General features: G+C 38.5%; 1 protein-coding gene across 14 annotated transcripts in view; it reads left to right on the top strand.

The window, feature by feature from the left end:
• The window catches only part of tns1b (tensin 1b), a 209,655-nt gene that overhangs the window by 162,145 nt on the left and 22,834 nt on the right, over positions 1-24,676 (top strand). For 13 of the 14 annotated variants that reach the window (XM_026911046.3, XM_026910984.3, XM_026910978.3 and 10 more), the window contains 5 exons: positions 1,778-1,907; positions 3,440-3,505; positions 3,631-3,747; positions 20,751-22,220; positions 23,948-24,031. In XM_026911046.3, coding sequence (XP_026766847.2) covers positions 1,778-1,907; positions 3,440-3,505; positions 3,631-3,747; positions 20,751-22,220; positions 23,948-24,031 — 1,867 coding nt within the window. The remainder of the gene's footprint in view (positions 1-1,777; positions 1,908-3,439; positions 3,506-3,630; positions 3,748-20,750; positions 22,221-23,947; positions 24,032-24,676) is intronic. The other variant, XM_026910988.3, reaches the window with a different exon arrangement.

Here is a 24,676-nt window from a genome sequence, read left to right as displayed (position 1 = left end):
TACCTCTTTAAGAATGCTGTAGGAGAAAGGCATTTGCATTACAGTTTGCAAAAAATGCCAGCACAGATTTATTTCAACCTCAACCTTTTTAAGAAGGTGGCCAGAGAGCTGGGTAATTTGTCTATCTAAGTAATACATTTAATTAGCACTAAAGTTTTGCTTTCAGAGCAGCATCTTAACAATGAGCTCATCTTTAACTGTCCTTAGCAAAAAAAGAAATGAAGGTGACTTAAAAAAGAGCTCTAAGCTGAATGTGTGCCAGGGAATTGACATACTGACATTAGCATTAAAGAATGTTGTAAATCAATATGAACTATATTATAACTGAACATGATGACTATGGAAGAGCAGTGGAGCAAATAAAGTAACTCTCTGTCTGCTTACTGGACACTTTAATGTACCAGCACACTTTTGTTCTACAGTTAAAGCAATATTTTGAATAACACTCCATGACTGTTTTAGAATTACACTACTGAAGTAGTGCACTAGGACAGATAGGGTAGTTTAAAACATTTTACTGACATTTATTTCTTCTCTGCACTACCACTGTCTTTTTTTTCTTGTGTCAGTCGTGCCTTGTTCCACTTCCTTCCTTCCAAATTAGCCAAGTGGGAAAAACACCTTCTGATTCACATGGTCCACAGCCTTAAGGGGTTCAACTAGAAAATATGTTGTTGTTTTTTTTGAATGTGCCGCCTTGTAGTGTTGTGCTCCTCGAGACCGGTCTTGAGAACAAACAATCAATGTCTCGGTCTTGAAGAAATGAGTGTTGTGTCAGCCTCGGCCTACGAAAACTTGAAATATTGTGAAATTTTTTAAATTTCACAGTCTGAAGGGTTTTCCCAGGCCACTACACATTTATTATGTACATCTTTGCCTTCTATATATATCTGTAATGCTGATAGACTCATACAGTACATATGCAGGATATCTCTCTGTATTCTATGTAATAAAATCACCTTAGAAAACACAGTCTCTGTGTTTGGTATACATGAATGTAGTGACTCAAAGCCACAAGCTGTTTGGCTTCCTTTCCCACCTTCCTCCATTTTGTCTTGTTTATTTTGCCTCTGTTTCTATGGGAAGAAACCTTGTGTGTTTCATATCTGTCAGCCCCAAGCAAAATAGTTTAATTGCAGCTATCCCAGGCAACAGGATACAGTTACTTCAGTGGCCTGTGAGGACATTTTTATTTCCTCATCTGAGGTTTGGACACACATTCTCATATACTACATCAGATCTAGACATGTATATCTGGAATTCTTTCTAATAATCTAATCTAAGATGGTTAATAGGGTTTGCTTGTGAAGGATGGCTCTTAACTGTAAGCACTGGCATGTGTCCGGGAGTTTGATGTACCATAATGGTTGAGACAGATGCTGTTCTGGCCACAGCTTCACTTGTGCACATTGTTTCAGTAAATCACAGAGCTGGATATGGTTAATAGTACCTGTGAATGTTGGGGCCCTGTAAAATGTGTAGAGCAGTGCATGCCAGGCCACAGACTGCACTTCCTGCACTGCCTTTAGCTTTTCAAGCATCCTAAGTGGATGGAAATGGACTGCATAATAAGGCATAATAGTTTTGAAGGACCACATATTTATAGATCTGTGTATGAAATGTGAGAGAGACAGAGAACCACTATGAAATGCAGGCAAATGTACATTTCCAACCTTGTAATTTTTTCAGTGTTTAGAATGTTTCACTATTCCCCAAGGACTGAAGCTATGTGTATGATGTAATGGTTTACATTAGTGTTATCTGTTTTCCCACGCAGCTCAAGTGTTATCACAAGCGCTTCCGCAGCCCTTCCAGAGACGTCATTTTCAGAGTGCAGTTTCATACCTGTGCTGTCCATGACCTAGGCCTAGTCTTTGGCAAGGATGAGCTGGACGAGACATTTAAAGGTAAAATGTCTTCTCTGATGTTTTAAATATTTATTAAAAGTTTGTAAAGTGTTGACACTTCCTGTGAATCCCATATTCATAATCCATTATAAATGCATTTATATCACAGTATTGTTGAATTCTCAATTCTGATTGGACAAAAGGTGTTGATTGATTTTCTATAACACCAAGATTTGGCACACAGTAGTTCCGCTACATGGTTTATATTAGTTTGCTCATTCTAATACATTATAATTTTTATAGTAACAACTTACATCTGTATTTAGCAATTTGGGAAGAAGTCTCCAGTGTCAGTACTTTGTTATAGTCAGAGCTAAAGCTTTAATTTAATTATGAGTATTTTCATACAACAGCATATTCTGTCTTGTTTTATTCTCTACTTATAATGTGTTATGTAGCATCCATAATCATTAGATGTGGTTAGATATTATAAATATTATAGATATAGATAGTACAGATATTATGTGTTATGTAACCTGGCATTATAAAATCAGACACAATTCAATTTTTTTCTGTACCCTACTCCTTACTAACAAAACATGTTACTAGATTTATTAATTTCCTAGTATAGTCAATGTTTTTGTTTTTCTTCTTAAATTTTTCCTTTTTTTTTCAAAATCAGGAACAGGCAGGACTGCCGTATAACCAAGCACAACCCTAACTTGTGGTTAAACACATGTTGAAAATAAAGACACTAACTAGACCTGAATAATAATAACTTTTACATGCAATGCAGGGAGAGAAAAACACACTCATAACTGAAGTGTTAGCCAAAGAATTTCAGTCAGACACAATAAAGTCACCCCTTCTGAATAAAGTCACCCCTTCTGAAGAATTTGAGTATCAGGTAATACTACATTTCCATGGACATTCTTATTCTTTAATGTTCCTAAATAGATAACTAACTTATCATCACAACTTATCAAAACTTATCATCACTTTAGAGCTAATTACATTAGCTACCAATTTGTAGCCCAGTTAAATAGGGTTCCAGGCAAATAAAACATCAGGCTGTGCAAGGACATTGGAGCTTTTACTTGTCCGGTGTTCTGTGTAATGAGTTTATAAATTGTCCACCTCTGTGATCCTACATGTTTTGCATGTAACTATAACTACTTATGAGTATTTACAGAGGCATATGCTAAGCATTATAAATATTATGTATGGAATATACATGCATTTATGATGGATTATAAATACAGGACAGAAAGTGCTGTCATGTTAGACATGCAAGAATCATTTTGAAGATACCTTAGAACACCTGGATAGTTTCTTTATTTTTTATTTTTGGCCCTGAAATGAGTTCCACTGCCAGCAGATAGAGAGCTGCTCTGCTCTGCTGTCTTTTCTTTAAAAGACAAGCCACAAAGCATATAGTTTTCATGGTGAGGTAGGAGATGGAAAGGCTTTTCAATGTTTTTATTGCAATTCACCTTGCAAACTGCAACTTTAATGGCAGTTACAAAAACAACGTTAAACAGTTCTAGGTCACCACAGTGTTTTAACATTGTACTCTTGATTTCCTCTTTCAGATGATAGATTTCCTGAATATGGAAAAGTAGAGTTTGTCTTCTCATTTGGGCCAGAGAAAATTCAAGGTAAGGACTATTTTTTTCTTAATATGAAATATTCAAATAATTATATTGAAATACATTCGATAGGCATTGTGGAAACAGAGCTATATTTTACTCCTTGAGCTAAAAAGCTGCTTTCTCTTCTGAAGGAATGGGCCACTTGGAGAACGGCCCCAGTGTTTCTGTTGACTACAATACCCAGGATCCTCTGATTCGCTGGGACTCCTATGAAAACTTTAATCAACGTTTTGAAGACTCAATGGATGGTGAGTACTCCAAAAAGAATATAAAAAAATTCAAGCTGACACCCGGTGTGTTGACTGTGGCAGGTTAATATTTTGGGATTGTCTTTTTTCTTACTGTATAGTCCTTAAGACTCAACGACAATTAACACAAAAACAAAAAAAAATAGTAATAAATAAATTTTAAAAACCCCACCAAATTCTTCCCATCTGGTGTTTTTTATTTATTTATTATTATTTTGTTGTTGTTGTGGTTTATTTGCTTAATTGTTGTTATTGTGTTAATTGTCATTGTGTCTTTCACTGCCTTCTTGGCCAGCGAAGAGATTTTATCTTAATGAGTTTTTATCCTGGTTAAATAAAGGTTACTACTACTTTATATAGTCATCAAATATTTTTCAACATTAAAAGCTTGGAAATATGTGTCTTAAAATGGTTGGACCAATTTCATTTGACATAAGATTGTATGATATGGTATTTTGTGTCACTTTTGGTTATTTACTTCCCCAACATCCAACCCTTTCTAATCCATTTCCATGCACTTGCAGGCCGGAGTTATGGCCTGAGACTTCTTTCCATGATTGTTCTGTTTGCATGAGCAGCTTTAATAAGCTGTCCTATACACTGTCAGTGTGTGTGAGAGACTCAGAGAGACTGATTCGATTGGATCTAATAGAGTTAGCAGTGCTTTCAATTCATCCACAAGTTGTGTTCAGCCACGTGTCTCATCATGCAGAGATCAAATGAGTAAAAAAACTAAGATGAAGCCATGCAATGAAATGCATGTTTGCTTGCTTTCCTCATTGTTTGAGTAAATGCCATGCGGATATAACCCTGATTTCATGTGACCTTTGTGTATGGAAGTTACTGTTCATATATGGCTTTGTTAAATTAGAGGATCCGCTTTCATTAGAAGGACATCTTGGATGACGATGCACAGAGAGTCAGGGAAGTTTAGGATTTTGTGGCACATCTGTATCTGCACCAAGCATTCAAGAATTTAAACTGATTGAGTGTACAAAATAAGACCTGATTATAGAAAAAGTAACACTATGAATTCCTTATTGAAACTGGCTAGATTGCTTGACTAAAGCCAAGTTTACACTACACAGTTTTCAGCGGTTTTGGCCATTATGACCAAAAACAGCTGACGACAAAGTTCTGGCAGTGTCATAAATTTTTGATTAAAATCTCATAGCGTGACCGCTGCTACAATGCTTGTCTAAAGATACCATTAGGAGGACGGCATAAGGTTAGTCAGAACTCATAGGACAACTACAAATATGGTAATGTCAATGGTAAAACATAAACGAAGCATACTAATGGACAGAAAAAAAAATCATTTTTACCTCAAACTTACTTTTGAGAAGAACGTTTCTGCTTAGGCTAGCCCCTTCTTATTTCACATGTCATCCAAGATTTTATTGTGTAAAGAACACACAACACAACTGTTCCATGAAAATAATCACAACATCAATGATTATACATTTTCCATTGTTAAACACAGGTATATATTCTGTTTATTATTAGCTTTTATGTAGAGCGTCTGCCATACAAGTATGAGATGTTACTATAGAAATGATAATGTATTAAACCAAGTGCATAATGTAATAGAAATCTATCATTAATATAAACCATTATGTTACGGCCAGAACCATTGTTAGATAACAACCATGCTGTGGTGTAAAGCATGACAAGTAATAATCGTAAAAGACCACTGAATCGCACACTGTAAATCTAAGTTTAGGTGCATTAGTAATCTAGTTTAACTCTTCTTGCAATATATCAAGCTGCACTATCTCTTCCAGACCCTGGCTCCTGGTATAACTCCCTCAACCTCCAGCCTTAAATATGAATGTAAAAGCATGCGTTACAAATCCTAAACAGACCCAGTCATGGCCTTGCTCCTATTTTTCATATGTAACTGTGAAGATGGTGTGAGGACACCTGACCACAGCATGGCTGGCCACTAAATCCTGGCTCCTACCCCCAACCCACCTTGTGTCTGTGGGGTCAGCAGGCCACATACAGCGCATTCCAGTCTTTAGCCACTGATGCCACCTTTGTAATTCCAGCTGTCTAGAGATGGTCAGTATCTGACCAAGACTATCTATTGTCATCATCTATAACAGCTACAGCGCTAGAACTTGTGCAAAGCTCAAGTTCTGTTGTGATTTCTAAGAAAATTGCATATTTTTTTTTAAATACAATCTTTTTTTACTCTTATTGTAGTCCAGTATACAGGAAAAAAATGTGAGGAGTTAAACATATCTGTATTTATCCCTTCTTCAGTATGTCCAATATTTTCAAGGCTTTAGTCTTTTCAGACCACACATTCTTTTACTTCAGTTCCCACTCCAAGTCATTTGAGATGTCTAGCCATAAAACATCCAATCCTGCTAAACAGTCCTCGCTTAAAATAGGCCAGCCAGAAATAAGGGGATGCTGATCTTTTGGCTGTAGCCTTCGAAACGGTGCTGTAAACCAGTCTGTCTCTGTGGTTGGCTGGAACTGTTGGTCAAAAGGCCAAGTACTCGAGTTTTTAACTAACCACGCCTCCAGCTAGCCTGCGGCAGTCAGCCAGCTGGAGAAGAATACGAGAGAACATTCTACAACACGCACGCTGCAGTGATGTAGAACAGACAGAGCGTGAATTCAGATTACTGCCGCACACAAAAAACCAAACTGGGACAAACAGTTCCATTGAGCCGTGAGAGCCAAAGGAGAGAATCCAGAGTGAGATAAGGGGCCGAACGTCATTCTATTGTGTTTAACCTCATCACGTCACATTGCTAATGCTGTGAGATAGAGACTGAAGGAGGACATTCTCCAAGTCTGTCAGGAAACACTCACCTTGTGGTGACTTTTCTGTCTGTAGCATTATGTGTGTTATTAATTTTGCTTGACTTTGCTTTAATACGCATGGTTTATAACATGGTTTGGAACATGCACTGTTGGAGCAATGCTTTACAAGATGGTGATTCATTCATTCATTCATTTTTATTTCAGAAATTTCTTTGCTATATTACTAAGAAAGAGAACATATGCAGGGATTATGTAGATGCTTAAAATCTTAAAAATGCTTAATTTTTTCATTTTATGTGGACTTATTTGGTAGAAAATAAAGGCATTTCATAATTTTCTAATTGTACAAGTAGCAAATCAGAATCAGAATTAGCTTTATTTTCCAAGTGTGTGCGCAGACACACTAGGAATTTGTAGTGGTTTTTTAAGGTGCTCTTGGCACATACATACATACATACTGCTGAATCTGGAACAGAAGATTTATGTACAGATTTGTGCATTATTTACTTTATATACAGCTGTATAAATAAAGAGATATACATATGTATTTACATAGTGTATTTACATAGTATTATATAGTGTATTTTACAAGTGTATGTAGTGTAAATACATTGGCCAGAAATTGAAAGCTACAGGTCGAGGTTACAATAAATTCTGATTACACTTTCCTTTTCCATCTTGACATTTATCATTTGTGCCAAACAGCCTCCAAAGCTTTTGCTACTTTTGAGCGTAGCATTAATTATGGAACTTCATGGTGGTAACAGTAACTTTACTTTGCGTAAGGCCCAATTGCACCACCCTGTCATTAATAATTTTCTCATAACACCACTCCGTTGTTCCTCTTAAACTACAGAAGTTTGCCAATGCATGAATGTATTTTATAAATGAATATATCAACCAGTAGACATTTTTATTTGGTAAACAACAACACATTTTTAATCAATTTATTAATAGGTTTGTATTAAGTGGAGTGTTGGTCCCTGGAGGACTAGTGGTTAGGCCACAGCATTCTCACTGCTGTGGCCCGGGTTTGATTCCCGGCCAGGGAACCAACCCCAGCCACTGGGGTTGCATTCAACAGTGAGCTCTCAGTGCCGGTCCCAAGCCCGGATTAAAAATCGGAGAGGGTTGCATCAGGGCATCTTGCGTAAAATCTGTGCCAAATCAAATACGTGGACCAATGATCCACTGTGACAACCTCTAATGGGAGCAGCTGAAAGAGGAACATATCATGTGGAGTGTTCACCATACAAGTTCCTCTGAATGATCTGTTGGTAGAAATAATAATGTATTAGAACAAATGGTTTAAATAACCTGTGATTTGCCTTGTAGCTGATACTACTTTCAGAGCTGCTGTTGTAGAAAATGAATCAACATCATCTGACCAATCAGATTCAAGAATTAAACGGCACTGTAGTATAAATGTATGTGTATTATAAAGCATTCAGAATCAGGGCTTAGTGTTATTTAACCTCATATAAATTTAGCTACTGTCTTTTGTTCAAGTCAAAGTCATATGACGTATGTCCTGAAAAAAGTGTTTTTATTCACTTTAAAAATGGTGGAAAATCATCACTTTAGGAAGAGTGTATGAAGCTTGCATATGTACAGTAAATATTATGCCTGTTGGAGCTTATTTTCCAGGCCAGTGGGGCATAATTACAGTTGAGTGGTCTACAAATGAGTGGGATAACACAGGTTAATGTTTTTGTCTCCACTGACATGTTGAATGCAGGTAATGTGCTGCTTATCATCTGTCTGTGATGACCTCAGAGGCTAGGGTTTGACAGCACACACTTCACTGTCAGATAGTGTCTCCATCTGTGGTGTGAAGCTGCACTTTACCAAATGTGACCCAGTGACCCACAGCTGAAATTCCTTACACCAGCCTCTTATGCAGTAATGAAACAAGCAGTTGTGATCATATGATAATATGCAACCAGATGGATTATTTACAGTTTTCATTAGTCAGATAAAAAATAGATAAAAGACATAAACTGAGCTATAAACTAGGAACTTGAATTAGCCCAAGGGAGAGAGTAAGGACGTGACTGCAAAAGAGGTTGCCGTTTCTCCCAGAGATGCAATGAAGTGCCCCAGATCTCACGGCCTTGCTCACAGAAGAGACCACTGGGGTCTTGTTTACCATGGCTTGCCTCATATTTGTCCAGAGTCCATGGTCACGACATTTTCCGAATGGCTGGGTGTGAAAAGTGTGGAGGTGGGGAGATGAGACCGGACAGGCTCTGTCAGGGAGCCATAGACAACTCCTCCAGCCTCTCCAGATACCAAAGCCCTTTTTGTTGTCTGTCACTAGAGAAGGAGTGACGCAGTAGCTTCTGTTCACTACACACATTTCAGGAGCTCGGATTTGCTGGTGCTTAGAAATAGACACAAGGCCTGTTTTGAAGGATAATCAGCCAGTGAATGCTGTCTGTCCACAGGTAGGCCTTGAACTTTAATGCTTTTTTTTTTAAAAAAAAACTTTTTTTTATTATATATGTTGTTACCGTGGATGATATCACACATCCCTCTGTTTTGTGTCACATAGAAAGCTGCACTAAAGTTCAAGCCTGATCATAAGATCAGAGTTTTTAGTGTTGAAATATGACTTACATAGTGGCTTTTTGATTTCTGTTGATTTGCAACTTTACATTTTTACCTAATATGACTTAATGACTGTTCTGTACGTGAGGGAGTCCGGGAAAACCCATCACTGTGACTGAATTCTAGCAAACAGACAAAACCGATGGAAACTTGGGGTTTTGAAGAAAATTGGGTTTATAACATTTTATTTTATAACATTTCTGATAGAAGTAAACATAAATATGTTTCCCTAAAACAATGTCGAAATATAGGCAATGAATAAAGACATAGACATTTTTTACACTACACTTACATTTTATTGAAAGTTAAATTAATTAAATTAGATCCATACATAGGAGTTGCTTTTAGACCATCAGTATGCTGGCATCTTTCAGTAGAATTGTGATTTTTTTTTTCCTCTGCAGTTTTTATACAATATTTAAAATAAAAAAATGTCAAAATTTCTCCATCTGAAGAGTTTCCCAGGCCAACATACATTAGAAGTAATCTGAGTTTAGGTATTGTATATAGCTGTGTGTTTATCTAGGTTTTTAGCGTATACAGTTCGGGCTGTGTAATTGTACAATAATTGCCTCATTTCTACCCTAACAGCATTTTGCCACAGCAGAAAAGCCACACAGTGGTAAATATTTTTCAAGCCATCACAGGCCAGACTGATTTTGACAAAGTTATATTGAATGTGGTTAACACGTCTTTAAACGCTGCTCCTAATAGTTTTCAAGTCTCAGAACAGCTATTTGAACACCGCAGTGTTTGTGTTGAATGCTGAAGTTCAGCTGTGCTTCACAGAAAACCATTATGCTGTGTTTGTGTGGTTAGCTGTGCATGTAAGAGCAGATCCTACATATATAAATATGTCCATAGCAGAATTGGATCTAATTAACCCTTCTTATAGCTGGTAAAAGGAGATCTTTATTATCAAAATAAACATGTAGAAGCAAAGGCTTTAAAATACTCATTAACCCTTTCTGACAGGCTGTATTGTTCAGAACATGCTAGACAGACTCTGAGCTCATGGCATTTAACAAGCATTCTGACAGAGAGACAGACCTGTCAGCATGGTGCCAAATATTTTATAGTTTCCACCTGTTAACACATGATACCATAGGTGCACATTTCCTTCATGGACGTGACTCTCCGAAAGACGTTTGTTGATGCATGTGATATGTGTGTGGTCCATCTGACTTTTACGGTTGTTTTGCAGACACGAGAGTGGGAATTGTCACCAATTTGTTCGGTTTGCACACATGTGGAGTCTGACTGGTGGTCTGGCAGGGAGCAGTGAGTGCCTGTATCAGCTGGGTGCATTTGCTTTTCCCGCTCAGCTTGACTTTGAGCTTGCCCTCTGGCAGAATTACTCTGTCATTTCACCTATTACACGCCGATGTAGTTGCCCTACTCTAATGTACATGATTTGCTTTGTAAACCGTCCAGCTATGGACATGGAGCGTGACACAAGCATTTTAGAGCTGCCACAGACTTGCATGTTTGCTGAGAAAATAGCAGATTGAACTGCTTAGTGTACACAGATGATAAGGGTTTTATCCTATTTTGTTGAATAGCGTAATCTGCCTTCATCAGTTGGGGTTTTACAGATTAAATTGCTTTGAGTCCAGACAGTGAGAGTTGTGCAACAGTGTAGATGAACCAACTGAAACATGTGCCAGCTCGACTTGTTACTATATAACAGACCCAGCAACTTATTTGTTCAGTGTACTTGCTTCGTAGGGGTGCTTTATTGGCTTTGTTAGAGTTTCTGAGCAGTGACAACCTTGGAAGCCAGTACATTTTGTGGAAATAAAGCTGTATAAAGCCTTTTTGACTTGTGCTGCTGGGGGAACATAGAAAGTCCCATGCTTGGTTGACATTTACTTCTGAGCTTACACCATTTCTCCAGCTGCTGTAATTATGTTTCTCTTCAGCCTTTGAGAGGTCTGATGGGAACTGTAAGTGTGGGTGGAGGACAACAGAAGGAAAGGATCTCATTCTCCCTGTCTGACTTTATAATACACGATTGTCTTGTTTCCTTTATGTTTTCCAGGCCTCTAAGCATACCTCGGCACGGGTCAGATAGTCTCCCTAAATAGCTTTCTCTGACCTGTAACAGATGGCTGTGGTGTTGATATTTATGAGACTGTGTCTCTGGCTCCATCCATTCTCCTCCCATTAGTTTTCATAGACTAGTCCATAGAGAATTTGTTAACCAATCACTGCTCTGATACTGTGTGTGTAGTTAAAGCTAGTGTTATCACACTTATAGTACATTTCTTAAACATACACCCTAGGGACATGTACAAGTTGTACCTTAAATATATTGAATTTAACTGAAATGCATCCAAAGTGCCAGAAATTGCCTTGCTCTTTTAGTATTTACTGGTTTTGTGAGGTAGTCCTGGGACAAAAACCAAATGCTAAGTGATTTTAATAGTGATCCTATAGCTAATTATGTTATTGTCTTGCAGATTTACAGAGTTGCCCTCAGCTTCAATTTTAATTGCAATTCTTTAACTGCTGTTCTCTCAGGTAGTTGAAATACTGGAATATTTTAGTGGGCCCAAGTTTTATGGAATTTGGGTTCACAAGCAAATGAGGAATTAATTATTTCAGGGAAAAGAAAGACATCTCAGTTGTTCTACAAAATGTCTGTGGAACATACAGTCCTTTGGCTACATCTAAATGTGGCTATTTCATCAAGATACACTTTCAGTTGAAAACAGTTTCTTTAATCTGCATTTAATAACTGCACAGCCACTCAGATGGCTTGGATTTCATAAGAGTAAGAGATAAAAAAAGATGGTGCCAGTGTTCCAGAGAAGTCTTTTGGCCCACCTGGGATTTAAATCATGGTTTCTTCAGTTCTTGTGCCTTTTCAGTTCTAATACTGTGCGTAAGATCCTCTAGTATGCACTAGAAAATTCGCACTGATCACATGTGTATATTTTATATATATATATATATATATATATATATATATATATATATATATATATATAATGCAACTGTGTAACAAGGAACTTATGAGCAACTTATGGATATGAGCATCAAAGTTATTTCTGAATTCATTTTAGTTTTAACATGAAGTCTATTTTGTTGAAGTTATCAAATGTTCAATGATGGAGACTTGAGTGCAAAACTGTTCGTAGCAGTTGAGGTCCTAAGCCACCTTTATGGTTTCTAAGTGGCACCATCCACAGTAATCTCACTGATCTTTAGGCTGTTCATATGGGGCCATCCTCAGCAGCTGTGATTGGCTTTCAGGTCAGGAGTAATTTTAAAATATACACACCTCATGCACAAGAATACCTTGACAAAATGTTGCGTATACACGCTTGATAAAGAATGCCCTTGGTCTCATGAGAAATGATGTTCTGAAAATTTAAAAAAAAAAAATTAATTTTATATGAATAAAGTTGTAAAATAAAAAGGAACAAACTCTAACCACTCCCCAAAATCTAACTTTAACTTTTATATCTTTTATTACACCTTAAATTGTGTGAATTGTCATGAATTGGCAAGACGGAGGCAATGCTAGTCATATTAAAATTAAAGTAAGACTTCTAAAAAAACCTGGTCATTCCTATTTGAGAAATAAATTAGCCATTTAACTATGAGAAAATACAAATGGGCAGAATATAAATATTTATAATTTACACTCCATGAACAAAAAGTTGACTTTTATTTTTATTTTTATTATTTTAAAATTATTATTAGTTTTTTTATGCGTATATATATTTTTTTTAATTTTCACCTGCGTTAAAACACCACAAGAAAACCAGCACCTTTCATTTGTGTTCAATTTGTGTTACGGCTGAAAAACTTGATCCTAACAATAATCCTAGCTTTGTCTGATTTGTGAGGATTGAGAGACACACATGAGAGACACCATGCTGTTTCATAGAAAGAACGTTTCATTTTGGTAGAATTGCAAGTATTGACAGCGACATTGAATCTAATATCCACTGTAGCCATTTTTTTTCCTCACTTTGCATGACTAGACTAGAAGGAGATGGCTTTGGCAGATGGGAAATATTGTTTAATATTACACACACCAAGTAGCGAGAATGGTTCTGTAGTTCTTTCACACGGGAAATATTGCCGCACTGTGCAGCCCAGCTTAAACCACTTCCACAATATTAAAATCAACCAGATTTAGACAGAAACTTCATGACATTCACTGATGTGATGCTTCACTCTGATGTGTGTGTGTGTGTGTGTTGGGGGGTATGTTATGAGAGGAATTACCATGTTTGGTCTCTACAGTACCACGGCTGGCCACTATGCCAGCAAAGAGTGGCTTCGTGCATACCCTGTCTTTTTTCAGTGCTTAGAGTGGAGCTTGATTACTTTTCCTGACACTCTACGTCATTGCTAATAAAATGTTTGGCTTTAAACTTGACTCACATGGAGCACTGCATGTGAAGAGTTTGGTTTTGGCATGATTTACTATAATATTTCACTGAATGCGGCATTAACATTTAGTCTAGGGCAAGTTTAAATCATACAGTATTGAGAGACTGCCGATGGTCTAGAAATTGTCCAGCCAGAAGAAAGTTGCATGCTAAAACAGCAGTAAGAGTTATGATTATTTCATATAAATGTGTCCTCAAGATAGCGCACTCTAAAATGCTACTCAAAATGTGGTGTGGTATTTGACCTTTGAGAAGGTGAATGGTGGGAAGGCAAGAGAGGGCGGATTTAGTCATCTCCATCTTCCTTTTTTCAGTCCTGTGGCATAAACACAAAGAGTCTTCTTAGCTTTGCTGATACAGCCACATTCAATGCTTCCCACTAGATGAATATCTGACCTTACTGTGCCTCAGTGGACCATTTTTCTCATCCTGCAGTCCTCGAACACTTTTATGTCTTGCTGTAAAAGTGGACGGTCCAAAACATCTTTAATGCATATTTAATGTGCTGTACTTAAGAACTGCTATTATGGCAGCCGGAGTTGAGATAAGAGCCAGGATGCTTCTGGGTTGCAGTTTTTTTTAAAAAAATTTTTTCTTAAATGCTTAAAGTGCAGTTGCAGAGTCTGGAGTCATGCTAGGACTTTCAGGCAGCTCTTCACTTCTTTTCAGCACACAATAAAATCAAATGTGTTAATTTGGATTATGAAGCGACTCAAATAGACCTAAGAATAAATTTTCAAATGGATGATTTTGCATTCCATATCTTTAAGCATTTCTTTTTTCTGTACTCCTCTGTGTCCCATCACTGTCCCACTCAGATTTACTGTTACTGCGCTTATTGTTACATGATACCACAAGTATCAGTGCGGACACTTTTGCGGTTTCCTCAGGTCCCTTTTCAGGTGCACTTGATGAGAACGTAGCCAGCAGCATGAAGTTCACTTGTAGTACACATGCAGAAATGGAGGATTATCTTCTTAATACCATGATTCTGGCATTATAATACTTGCTATACTATGAAACAGCTTTAGAATAGAATAGAATAGAATAGTGTAGAATTAATGTAATCGTACACAGCACAATGAAATTCTGGTGCAACAATTCCTAAATACAATAGAATAAGTAGCATAAAGATATTGTTAACCATAAAGAAAATATAAGAGAAACACACACACACACATATACTGTACACATGCATGCATACAGTCACATACACACTTATATTCACATTATTGTTTAGTGTTTAGTTTAGTTTAGTATATTGCACATGCAATTATTGTGATGATTTAATGTATTGCATATTTAATTATTGCACTGGTTTAGTGTATTTCACATCTAATTATTGCACAGGTTTAGTGTATTGCACGTGTAATATTTGCGTGGTTTAGTGTAGTGCACATGTAATATTTAGACTGGTTTAGTGTAGTGCACATGTAATATTTAGACTGGTTTAGTGTAGTGCACATGTAATTATGGCACTGGTTTAGTGTAGTGCACATGTAATTATGGCACTGGTTTAGTGTAGTGCACATGTAATTATGGTGCTGGTTTGGTGTGTTGCACATGCAATTATTGTGCTGATTTAGGGTGTTGCACATTTAATTAATGCACTGGTTTAGTGTATTGCACATGTAATTATTGCACGGGTTTAGTGTACTGCACATGTAATTATTATTATCTGTCTCTTTTTCTCTCCTGCACCAATGGGTCCAATTCCTGGCAAATTTCCAACTGTTTCAGACATGTGAAACTTTTTGTAATGGCCGTAATTGTTCTTAATGGTGTTTAATTGCTTATGTATTTTTTATATCCATTACCTGATTTATGCAGGTCAACAACCATTTGTCTCTTCTGTGTTGAAAGTAATTTTTGTTTTCTTCCTGTGGTAATGGATGACAAAGGGAATTTACGTGTGTGCAAACAGGAAAATCGGACATGGTTAAATAAACAAGTTCTAGGGGACTGAGAATAAATGAAAAATAATTTTAAAAGGTTTTTTGGGATTAACATTTTGTTTGTGGGTAGCATGGGGAGCAGCATTGCCACCTCACAGCTCCAAGGTCTCCGGTTTGATCCTGAGCTTGGGTTACTGTTTGTGTGCAGTTTTACAGTTTCTGTGATTGCGTATGTGCATGGTGCCCTGTGTTGGACTGGTGTCCCATCCAGGGTGTATTTCCACCTTGTATCCAGTGTTCCCAAAATCCACCACATATCTAAACAAGATTAATTAATTTGTTTGCATGTATTTTTAAATATTTAGGGTGCAAAAGGGGTGTTAGGGGTTGTCAGTCATTGTGGCACATGTATTTTTAGAGAAAATACTATTATTTAAAAAGTAGTAGTTAATGAATGTGTTTTGTAAGAAATCCTGTTTCTATTGTTTGAATAGAAAGTGTTAATTATTGTGTGTTTATTTTATACAATCACAGCATTCATTTTTTGGAAGGGTATCAATAATTATGCCGGCCACTGTTCATAGATACTTTGCTTATGACCAGTGTGTGGACTATTCCAGGTATAGCATGTCTGCAACTATCAAAGCATTATATGTGTCATAACTCAGGACTGTGTCTGTCCTCCTGGGGGCATGGAGTTGTAGGACCCCCCCAGACTTCCTGCCACTTTGCACTGAGATGTAAATTAACTCATCTCAAGGGACCTGTTGGCATTCCTTATGCCTTACTTAACCCATAATAATTAGCTCGTATAACAGAGAGCACTGTGCTGTTTGCAGTCACTGCAGGAAACATTTTAGCTTGTGTACTTCTGCAGTGGGGCTTCTGTGTGTGTATGCATTGAATTATCATGCTGACATGATATATTGCAAGTTGTGCTACACTTTTCTTTAGTAAAAATTCCTTTACTCTCATTTTAAGGCCCCAGTTTCATCACACAGTTGTTACAACACTGCAATACTTGTTAAAACAGTTCATAAGATACATGTTTCTGAAAGCTATGTTATTACTTGGTGTTTGAGATTATCCTGTTTACTTGCTTTCCATATAGGACAGTATAAGAGACTGACATGTTCTGTCCTTGGTTTTGGACTTGGACAGAATCGAAGGCATTGTCCTGATGGAGTTTGGATAACAGCCAGCATCAAGTCCTTGAGAACTGCCTAAGCTTTAGTGTTTGAGATCAAGGGTGCTTTAATGGTTCAGCCATTGACTAGCCATCAACGGACATCAATGAATTAATGTTAAAGCAGATACTGTTCTGCCTGCTGGCTGTTAAGATTGAAAAAGGAAAAAAAAACAGCAGAAATCTCTCTACACAGTCATGTAGGTACACACAGAGGGTTCCTTTACTGCACTTGTAAATCATTGTTATGGCTGAATCTAAGTTTCATATAGTGTTCAAAATAGCCCACAGCTTTTCTGTTCATAAGCCAACAGTGAGCTGAATACAGTGGAACTCCCCTGGAAACCATTACCTGTAGGCGAGAAATTCATATTTAAAGTATTCATCTGAAAGCATTCATCATATGTTTATCCTTATAAGCTCATGTTGTGAGTTGAGACTTAATCTATGCAGTGTTTCTCAGTGCCCAAAACTACACACTATTGTTGCATCCCACCTGACTTAACTCCAGAATCATCCATCAAGGCGTCAATTAAATGAATCATATTAGCTTTGTGTAGGGATCTAGCAGGAAAGTGTTGTGTCTTGGGGAATTTAAGGACAGCAGTCAAAAAAAAAAAAACAGCTAAAAGTATCTGGTTGTGTAGCTCTGTTCACGCAACTGTTTGCATAGTAGAACTCTTCTAATGCAGTGTAAAGTGTTGGCTTGGTGTGTGTCTTTCATCAAACCAGACGACACTGATGCAAAGGTAGTGGCCTTGGTTTAAACGATTTCATTTTAAAAGCAGTTTATGATGTTTTCTGATTCTCTCTTTCCCTCGCTGCAAGTGGCATTCCTTTTTTTAAAAAAAGGAATGCTTTTGTTCACTTTTTTAACATGGCTGAATGGGAAGAACTTTTCCATGGTGTGCAGGCCAGACTGTCCTATAAACAGCCAACTGGCTCAGAAACGGAGTCCATGCAGGAGCGGTTAGTTCTGCCGCAAGATCAGGTCTGCACTGTATGATGTATTGAAGAGGGGTCATGTCATTCCCAATATTATATGATCCAAACAATATGGAGACACTCATCTACACATAAACTCACATTATTCTTGTTGTATTTCCCATGATTTGCCCTTGTTTCTGGTTTTCTTTTTCCCTGTTCTCAGTTAGTGATCTTTCTTTCCATCACTGCCTGGGTATGTGTGGTTAATGCACTGAGGGTCTGTAAGGGTATGTGTGTGTGTGTGTGTGTGTGTTTGGGGAAGGTATGCATTTAGTTACGCATGTAATTTAATTTAGGCTTGTCTACTTTTGATTCCATGTCCAAGTCTGGTATAGGGTATTACTTACGGAACAAGAGAGTTTGAGTAAGTGAAAGTGAGAGAAAAGACAGAGGGGCAGAGAAAGGCTTTATATGATGTCATGGCATTAGACATCAGTTCCTCTTCTGGCACAGGATAAAATCACACCCATCACAGTCTGGTTACAGAAAACAGAAAGAGAGCATGAGAGACAGAGAGTGAAAGAGAGTGAGAGACAGGCAGTCCATTATAGGGCGTCTCTACTGGAGTGTGTCAGAATCAGTCTGGTGGCCTTAGTGGGAGGAGTCTGCGGGGTGAGCCAAAGTAACTCCCCCTCTACAGCTCACTAATGTTCAGTTAGTGGAACATTATAGAAGACGAACACTGCAGCTCATAAAGTGATAAGAAATTACATAGAACCTGCAGACTGGGACACCTCAACAGGTAGGGAAAGGTTGTTAGCATTTCTGTGTTCCTCTAGTATTATGAACACTAATTACCTCTCCTAACATGTGTTAGCATCCTTCTATTAATACGGTTGATGATTGGGATGGGAGGATGTTGATGTCTAATATAGGAATGATGGCAGATCACAGGTGCATGTAAATAGGTGATAAAATGCATGCTGAAATAGAAGGCAGTTCCTTTTTTAACTTTTTAACTCCTTCCATCTGTAAAGGCTGAGTGTCATATGAAGATTCTGACTGCATCAGGTCTTCACATGACACTATTAAGTCATAAGGATGTATTTAGGTGTAAATAAAATATGAGAACTTGTCTTAGCTTCCTTAGCAAATGTCACAGTTTAACTTTTACTTAGTGCAGAGTTATGCATGATGTGTTGTTGTTGTTGATGTGATGTCAGCTTTCTGATGAGTGTATTGCCCCTGCATTGAGAACTTTGCTTCTCAACAAGCTGGAAACACTCACGAATGGGTTTTGGAGCTTTTCTAGTTAAGGGGAAAGTATGGGTGATGAGGGAAAAGGCTCACTTTTTCCAGTGTTGGCTATTAAAGGGAAGTGCTGGCATTAAGCCTGCGCTGATTAAGACAAAGCTAACTGCTACTTTCAGCCAATAAGTTTGGAAAGGCCCTTGAGTTGTACATTGGTAAAACATTGCGCATGTGAAAGTGTGTCTGAATAGTGCAGCTTTTGTGGTAAAAGAGCAGATTTTGAAAATGATTACACTGAAATGAAATAAGAAGCCATAATGACGGTTTCTGCAAAAAATATTGATAGTTCATTTGAGAAACCATAACAGAGACTAATAAATAAGCAGCACTTGTATTCTTTAAAGCACAGGTTCCCAACCCTGGTCCTGAAGAACCCCTTTCCCTGCACATTTTAGTGTTTTTTTTTCAGTGCTCTAACACACCTGATCCAAGCAATTTGCTAATTAACAGCCATTCCTGAGTTGAAATGGGTGTGTTAAAGCACGGAAAATACTAAAATGTGCAAGACAGGAGGTTCTTTTGGATAAAGATTGGGAACCTATGCTTTAAAGAATACTTTTGTAGGGACATAATTGGTCTTCCACCAAGAATTGATGAAAAAATGACTCATGCCTTCAAATTTGTACAACTCGATTCATTATGAAGAGGTACTTAGGGTAAGGTTAAGGTCGAGGCAGGGCTAATGTTCATACTTTTTCTTACCATTTTATTTGGATGAATTCAAACCAAATCTTCCTCATTCAAATTGATATGAATATTTTGAGGTCAGGCTCCTGTAAGGGTTGAATTGAAATTGACATTGGCGATGCCCATAATAACATCTATTCATGGGAAGCCAGATTGCGTCTTTGGAATGCAAGGAAAGTGAAAGATTATGAGATTCTGGATTTTTTATTTTTACCATTTTCTTTTACCAGTTTGTACATAGTACTATAGCTTCATTACAGTTTAGTAAGGTGGCCTGTATGAGTACCTCAGGTCACAGTATATAGTTGGGTACATGCCTCATTTTCAGGCTTCATATGCATACCCATATTTCACATCCAATGGTTGAAAAACTGTCCCATTCAGTTGTAATGGCTTTTTCTATTTGCTTTATATGTCATGGAACAGAACAAAAAGTGGCAGGTAACTCTAGCATTAGAGTTATAAAAGAGCAGGTATAAGGTTGCTGATACAGATTGCGCATTAAAACAGAGAATCAATTTCTTATTACACCTACAATGACTATGCGAAGCAAAAAGAGTGCTGATACTGCAGAGTAAGCAGTGGCTCATCAGATTTAGAAGGTCAATGTCCAACATCACTTATGGTGAAGCTTGTCCTCAAGAAAACAAAATATTCATTGTTAGAGCTGCAGATAAATGGACTTTCCAGCTGCCCAAGCCAGTGTGCAAGTGAGATGATGTAGGCAGTGATGTTTCAGTTCCAAGAAGGCAGGAAATGCCTCCAACATTTAGTTTGAGACTGTTTTTCCACAGGTGAGTCAGAGCTTTGGATAAGCAGTGTCTCCAGGGAAGATGTTGTTGAATCATATTCCAGGGGTGTGTCTATGTCTGCTATGGTAGGACCATGGTACAATCAATCAAACCAGTGAAAATGAATGCTGGCTACTCATATTTAATATTCTGGATAGTAAACAATCAGTGACTCACTCTTGTTAATTTTATGTCCCATTCTGGATGACATAATAATCCTGGATCAATATACAATAAGTATTGCATGCAGGTGTTTCTTGTATAAACATACAAAATGTTCATATGTTTGCAGTTGCTCAACCTTCATATATAAATAAAAAAAGAGGTACAACTAGATATTTGTGGCACACTTGGTGGTTGGACTTGACCCATATATAAATACTGACAGCATCATTTTTCTTTACAGACGTCATTCACATGCAAGGTCCTCTGGATGGTAGCCTCTATGCTAAAGTCCGTAAGAAAGAGTCCGTGGATGCTACAGCTAACGGCCTTCCCGCAGCAGTCGAGCCCATTGTCGAACACACTCCTGCCCCAGTGGACCACGCTCTGTCTGTTAGCAGTGACTCTGGAAACTCAACAGCCTCCATTAAGACTGATCGCACTGATGAAACTGCCCAGCAGGCAGTGCCGGTGATCCAGCAGCCCAGTCAGCCCCTCAGTCCAGAGGAGAAGCAAGAGCTGGAGCAACTGCTCAGTGGCCTGGAGGCTCCCATGCACCAGCCAGGTTACCAAAATAGCCATGGGGGAGGAGGTGGAGGTGGTATCCTCCACTTGGTTCCAGCTCAGGTCCATGTTAATGGACACAACAGCATAGATAGGGAGACAGACATCCTGGATGATGACTTGCCCAACAGCCAAGAAGGCAACAGTGTGGACAGCCTGGGTACTCTGTCCTCGCTTGAGGGTCGAGCCACTCCGGCTGACCTGTACTACCAACCTGAGACAGTGATCAATGGGCAGGGAGTGCCCTACTTGGAGGGAAGCGGGCATGGAAAAGAGACAGAACCTGTAACACTACTTTACGGCTCTTCCCCTGAAACTCAGGAGAGTCTGGGCAACTCAGAGCTACCATCCAGCAGTTATGCCAGCCACAATGGAGGCATCTGTCGCTCACAGTCTTTTGGAGCGACACCCAACACCGAACAGATGCTCATGCCCAAAGCTCCAGCACGTACCACCAGCAGCAGAGATGCCGTGCAGCGGGGGCTTAACGTCTGGCACCAGTTTGGTGTTCCAGAGGAACCAGTTGTAGATGGGGTACACTTCAGCCCTGCACTCCAGAGCCACAGTCTGCCCGAGTTCCCTAAAGCTCCTTCTCAGAATGAAATTGAACAATCCATTGAGGCTCTCAATCTGCTCATGCTGGACTTGGATCCTGCTCATATGCAAGTTCCCAAGTCCTACAGTGCCCCTTCTGGTGAAGGCACTGTGATCACAACCCAGCCATCCTTCTCCCAGACACAGGCTCGACCTTCCTATCAGGCTGATACTGCTATACATTCAATGATTGAATACTCACAGCCCCAGCAACATACCTCCCCTGCCCAAAAAGCTCCATCTACATTGCAGTCCCAACTTACAGAACCCTCTCTGAGAAGTCCTCAGAGGTCAGCAGTTCCATGCCATCCCTCAGTTCCAGATCCTGCTGGTCTGATCCAATCTTCTGGACCCTCTCCTACAGTTAGCAGTCTGGAGCTTAAGCCCCTTAACACTTATCCCCCCAGCACAGCCTCTCAGTTTCCTGATCCTCCAGAGGCCAGCTCACACACTGCCCCCTTCAGGAGTTACACAACCTCCTCCCCGCTCCCTGGACAGGCTGAACCTGAGAACGAAAACCACAACCTGGAAGGGCTTGTTGCTCACCGTGTTGCAGGTAAGCTAACATATTTTGTTTCTCATTAATCATACAATTAAATTGTAAAGGTCTATTTAGGTCCTGAGAAACACATTGGGGACTAACATAAAAATACAGAAACAGAAGATAGTTTGCAACTTTAAAATATGAAATACAGACTGTAAAACAAAAAAATATAAAATCAAATTATACAAATCATAGAACCCACATGCGTTGTTTTTGTGGTTTTCCAGTTTTTTTAGGGAACATTCACAAATTGAATAACACTACTTCGAAAGGCACACCCATCCATGTCTTTCTTCAGCATTTGTACGTTGGCGTTGACAAACTCAGTGAGATCACAAAGAAAGCATTGTGTGAAGTGTTGCTGGCTTGAGCTCTCATCTCAGGCCTTGTTTCTACACCGTGGATACACAGACATGCTTTGCCAGAACATTGCATTTGTACAATGCAGCTGTAGTTCTTAAAACTCTGCCACTGCAGCCTTGCACAGGTGTTTTGTCCAAAACACACCACCTTAAAGATCAGTTTATGGTAAAGACATAATCAATTGAATGCTCACACTGCAATGCATTTGGAGAACATGCTGAAGTTTTCTAGTATTTGTATCACTGAACAAAGATAAGAAAGCTAATCTACAGTTATTATATAAAGTCTCAGAGCCCAGGAGACTAAAGGTAACTAAATGATGGCTATATACTAAGACAACATTTTTCCAAGCTCCATATTAACAGGAAATGTAGCTTCATCTAGGTACACAGTTGCCCCCTAGTGGTGTGCCAGTTAAAATGTGACAGATTTCATACTGCTTGTTTAATAAGTACTCTAGTGAGTAAGGTCTCCAGGCCACAAGGATAAGATTGAGCCTGTGTTTGAAAAGCAGACCCTAATAAAAAGCAGACCCTAATAAAATGACTTCTATATGTCAGCACTGATAGTTCAAAGATTTCTCTATTGAAGATTTCTCTACCAAACATGCTCTATTCACATACCTACCCTCTGAGCTGAGCTAATGTTTCTGGAAGGCAGCATATAACCTCAGACCAATTGTGAAAACCAGCCACGCTTGTGTTTTATTATGATGATATGACCTGTGTTGACAATAGAGACAAATATGGCTCAAAAGCAAGTGGCTACTGAGGAGTATAGGATTCTTTGGGGCTTCCTTAAGATCTTTCACTGCATTTGCATGCACTTAGCGGTTACAATTGACACACTTCCCAAGCAGCACAGAGGCTTCTGCTTATCAGAACAATTACTGCTTGTATTCATCACATAAAAAGGTCAGATTTAGCTTGTGTCTTGGAGTGACACATGGCATGTACTAGGGGGCTTATCCATGACTTATACTGCTAGGATTACTACTGCTTTAAATTAACTAAATTGAGGAATATCAATTATGGTATCAGTGGGATCAGTGCTATTACATGGTAGCCATTATGGTATCAGCACCATGAGTATTTTAGAGTATTACTAAGCTTCTAGATAGTACTTTTAGATAAGACTTATTTAAAATTTTTATACTGATTAGTTTTTTTTCTCTCTCTCTTAAAAAAATACATTTGTTACCTTTGATTTCTTACCATTTGAAATTTTTTTCTTTCTTTCCTTACACTTAATCCTTATGTGGATTAATCCTGTATGTGGATCACTCATCATCCTCTCCACCTCCTACCCATCCTCTCCTCCACCTTCCACTATTACCTCCTGTTGCCCTTCATCATGCCTGTGCTCCTCCTCTGTAGAGTACATGGCTCGTATCCACGACCTCAAAGACAGAACAGCCACTTCTGAACCTGACAACCGCCGCCGCTCTCTCTCATTCTCTGGTTGGTCTCTCTCTCTCTCTCACTATCGTTCTATCTCTGTCTTTATTTTATTCTCTTTATCTTTCACTACTTCTGTCTTGATTTTTTCTGTCATTTCCTGTATCTCTATGTCTATCTTTATCTTTCTGACTCTTTCCTTCCTTCCTTTGGGTCTCTATATTTATCTCCCCCTTTCTTCCTCTCTTTCTACTTCACTTTCAGTCTATATCTGTTCTTGTCTCTGTATCACTGTTTTTTTCTCTGCAACCATATTTATCCATAACACCACCCTTGTCTGTGTCTGTCTGTGTGGATTTGTGTCTTGTATCTCACTCTAGCTTTTCTCCCTGTATTGTTCTCTTGTTTCCACTCTGTTTATCATCTTTTTATTATCTTTAATTTTTTTTTTTACAAATTAACTTTCCCACAAATGAACTCTCAACTCTACTAGAACTCTTTCTACCTCTTAATACTCTAAGTAGAAGCAAAAATTTTGACTCTCTGTTAGTCAGTGGCCCCAACAAACTACATTCAGAAAGGTTTGCATAAAGGTTTTACAAGAGTGAGACAAAGTGTGAAGACAATCGCCACTCTGTCTGCATCCACCGAGTACATGTCACAAGATACAGTTTGCCAAACTCCGGGAACAAATCAGAAGTATCAAGA

This window comes from Pangasianodon hypophthalmus, chromosome 5, assembly GCF_027358585.1.
Source record: "Pangasianodon hypophthalmus isolate fPanHyp1 chromosome 5, fPanHyp1.pri, whole genome shotgun sequence".
NCBI classification, from domain to species: Eukaryota; Metazoa; Chordata; class Actinopteri; order Siluriformes; family Pangasiidae; genus Pangasianodon; species Pangasianodon hypophthalmus.
This window is presented reverse-complemented; position numbering and strand designations above follow the sequence as displayed.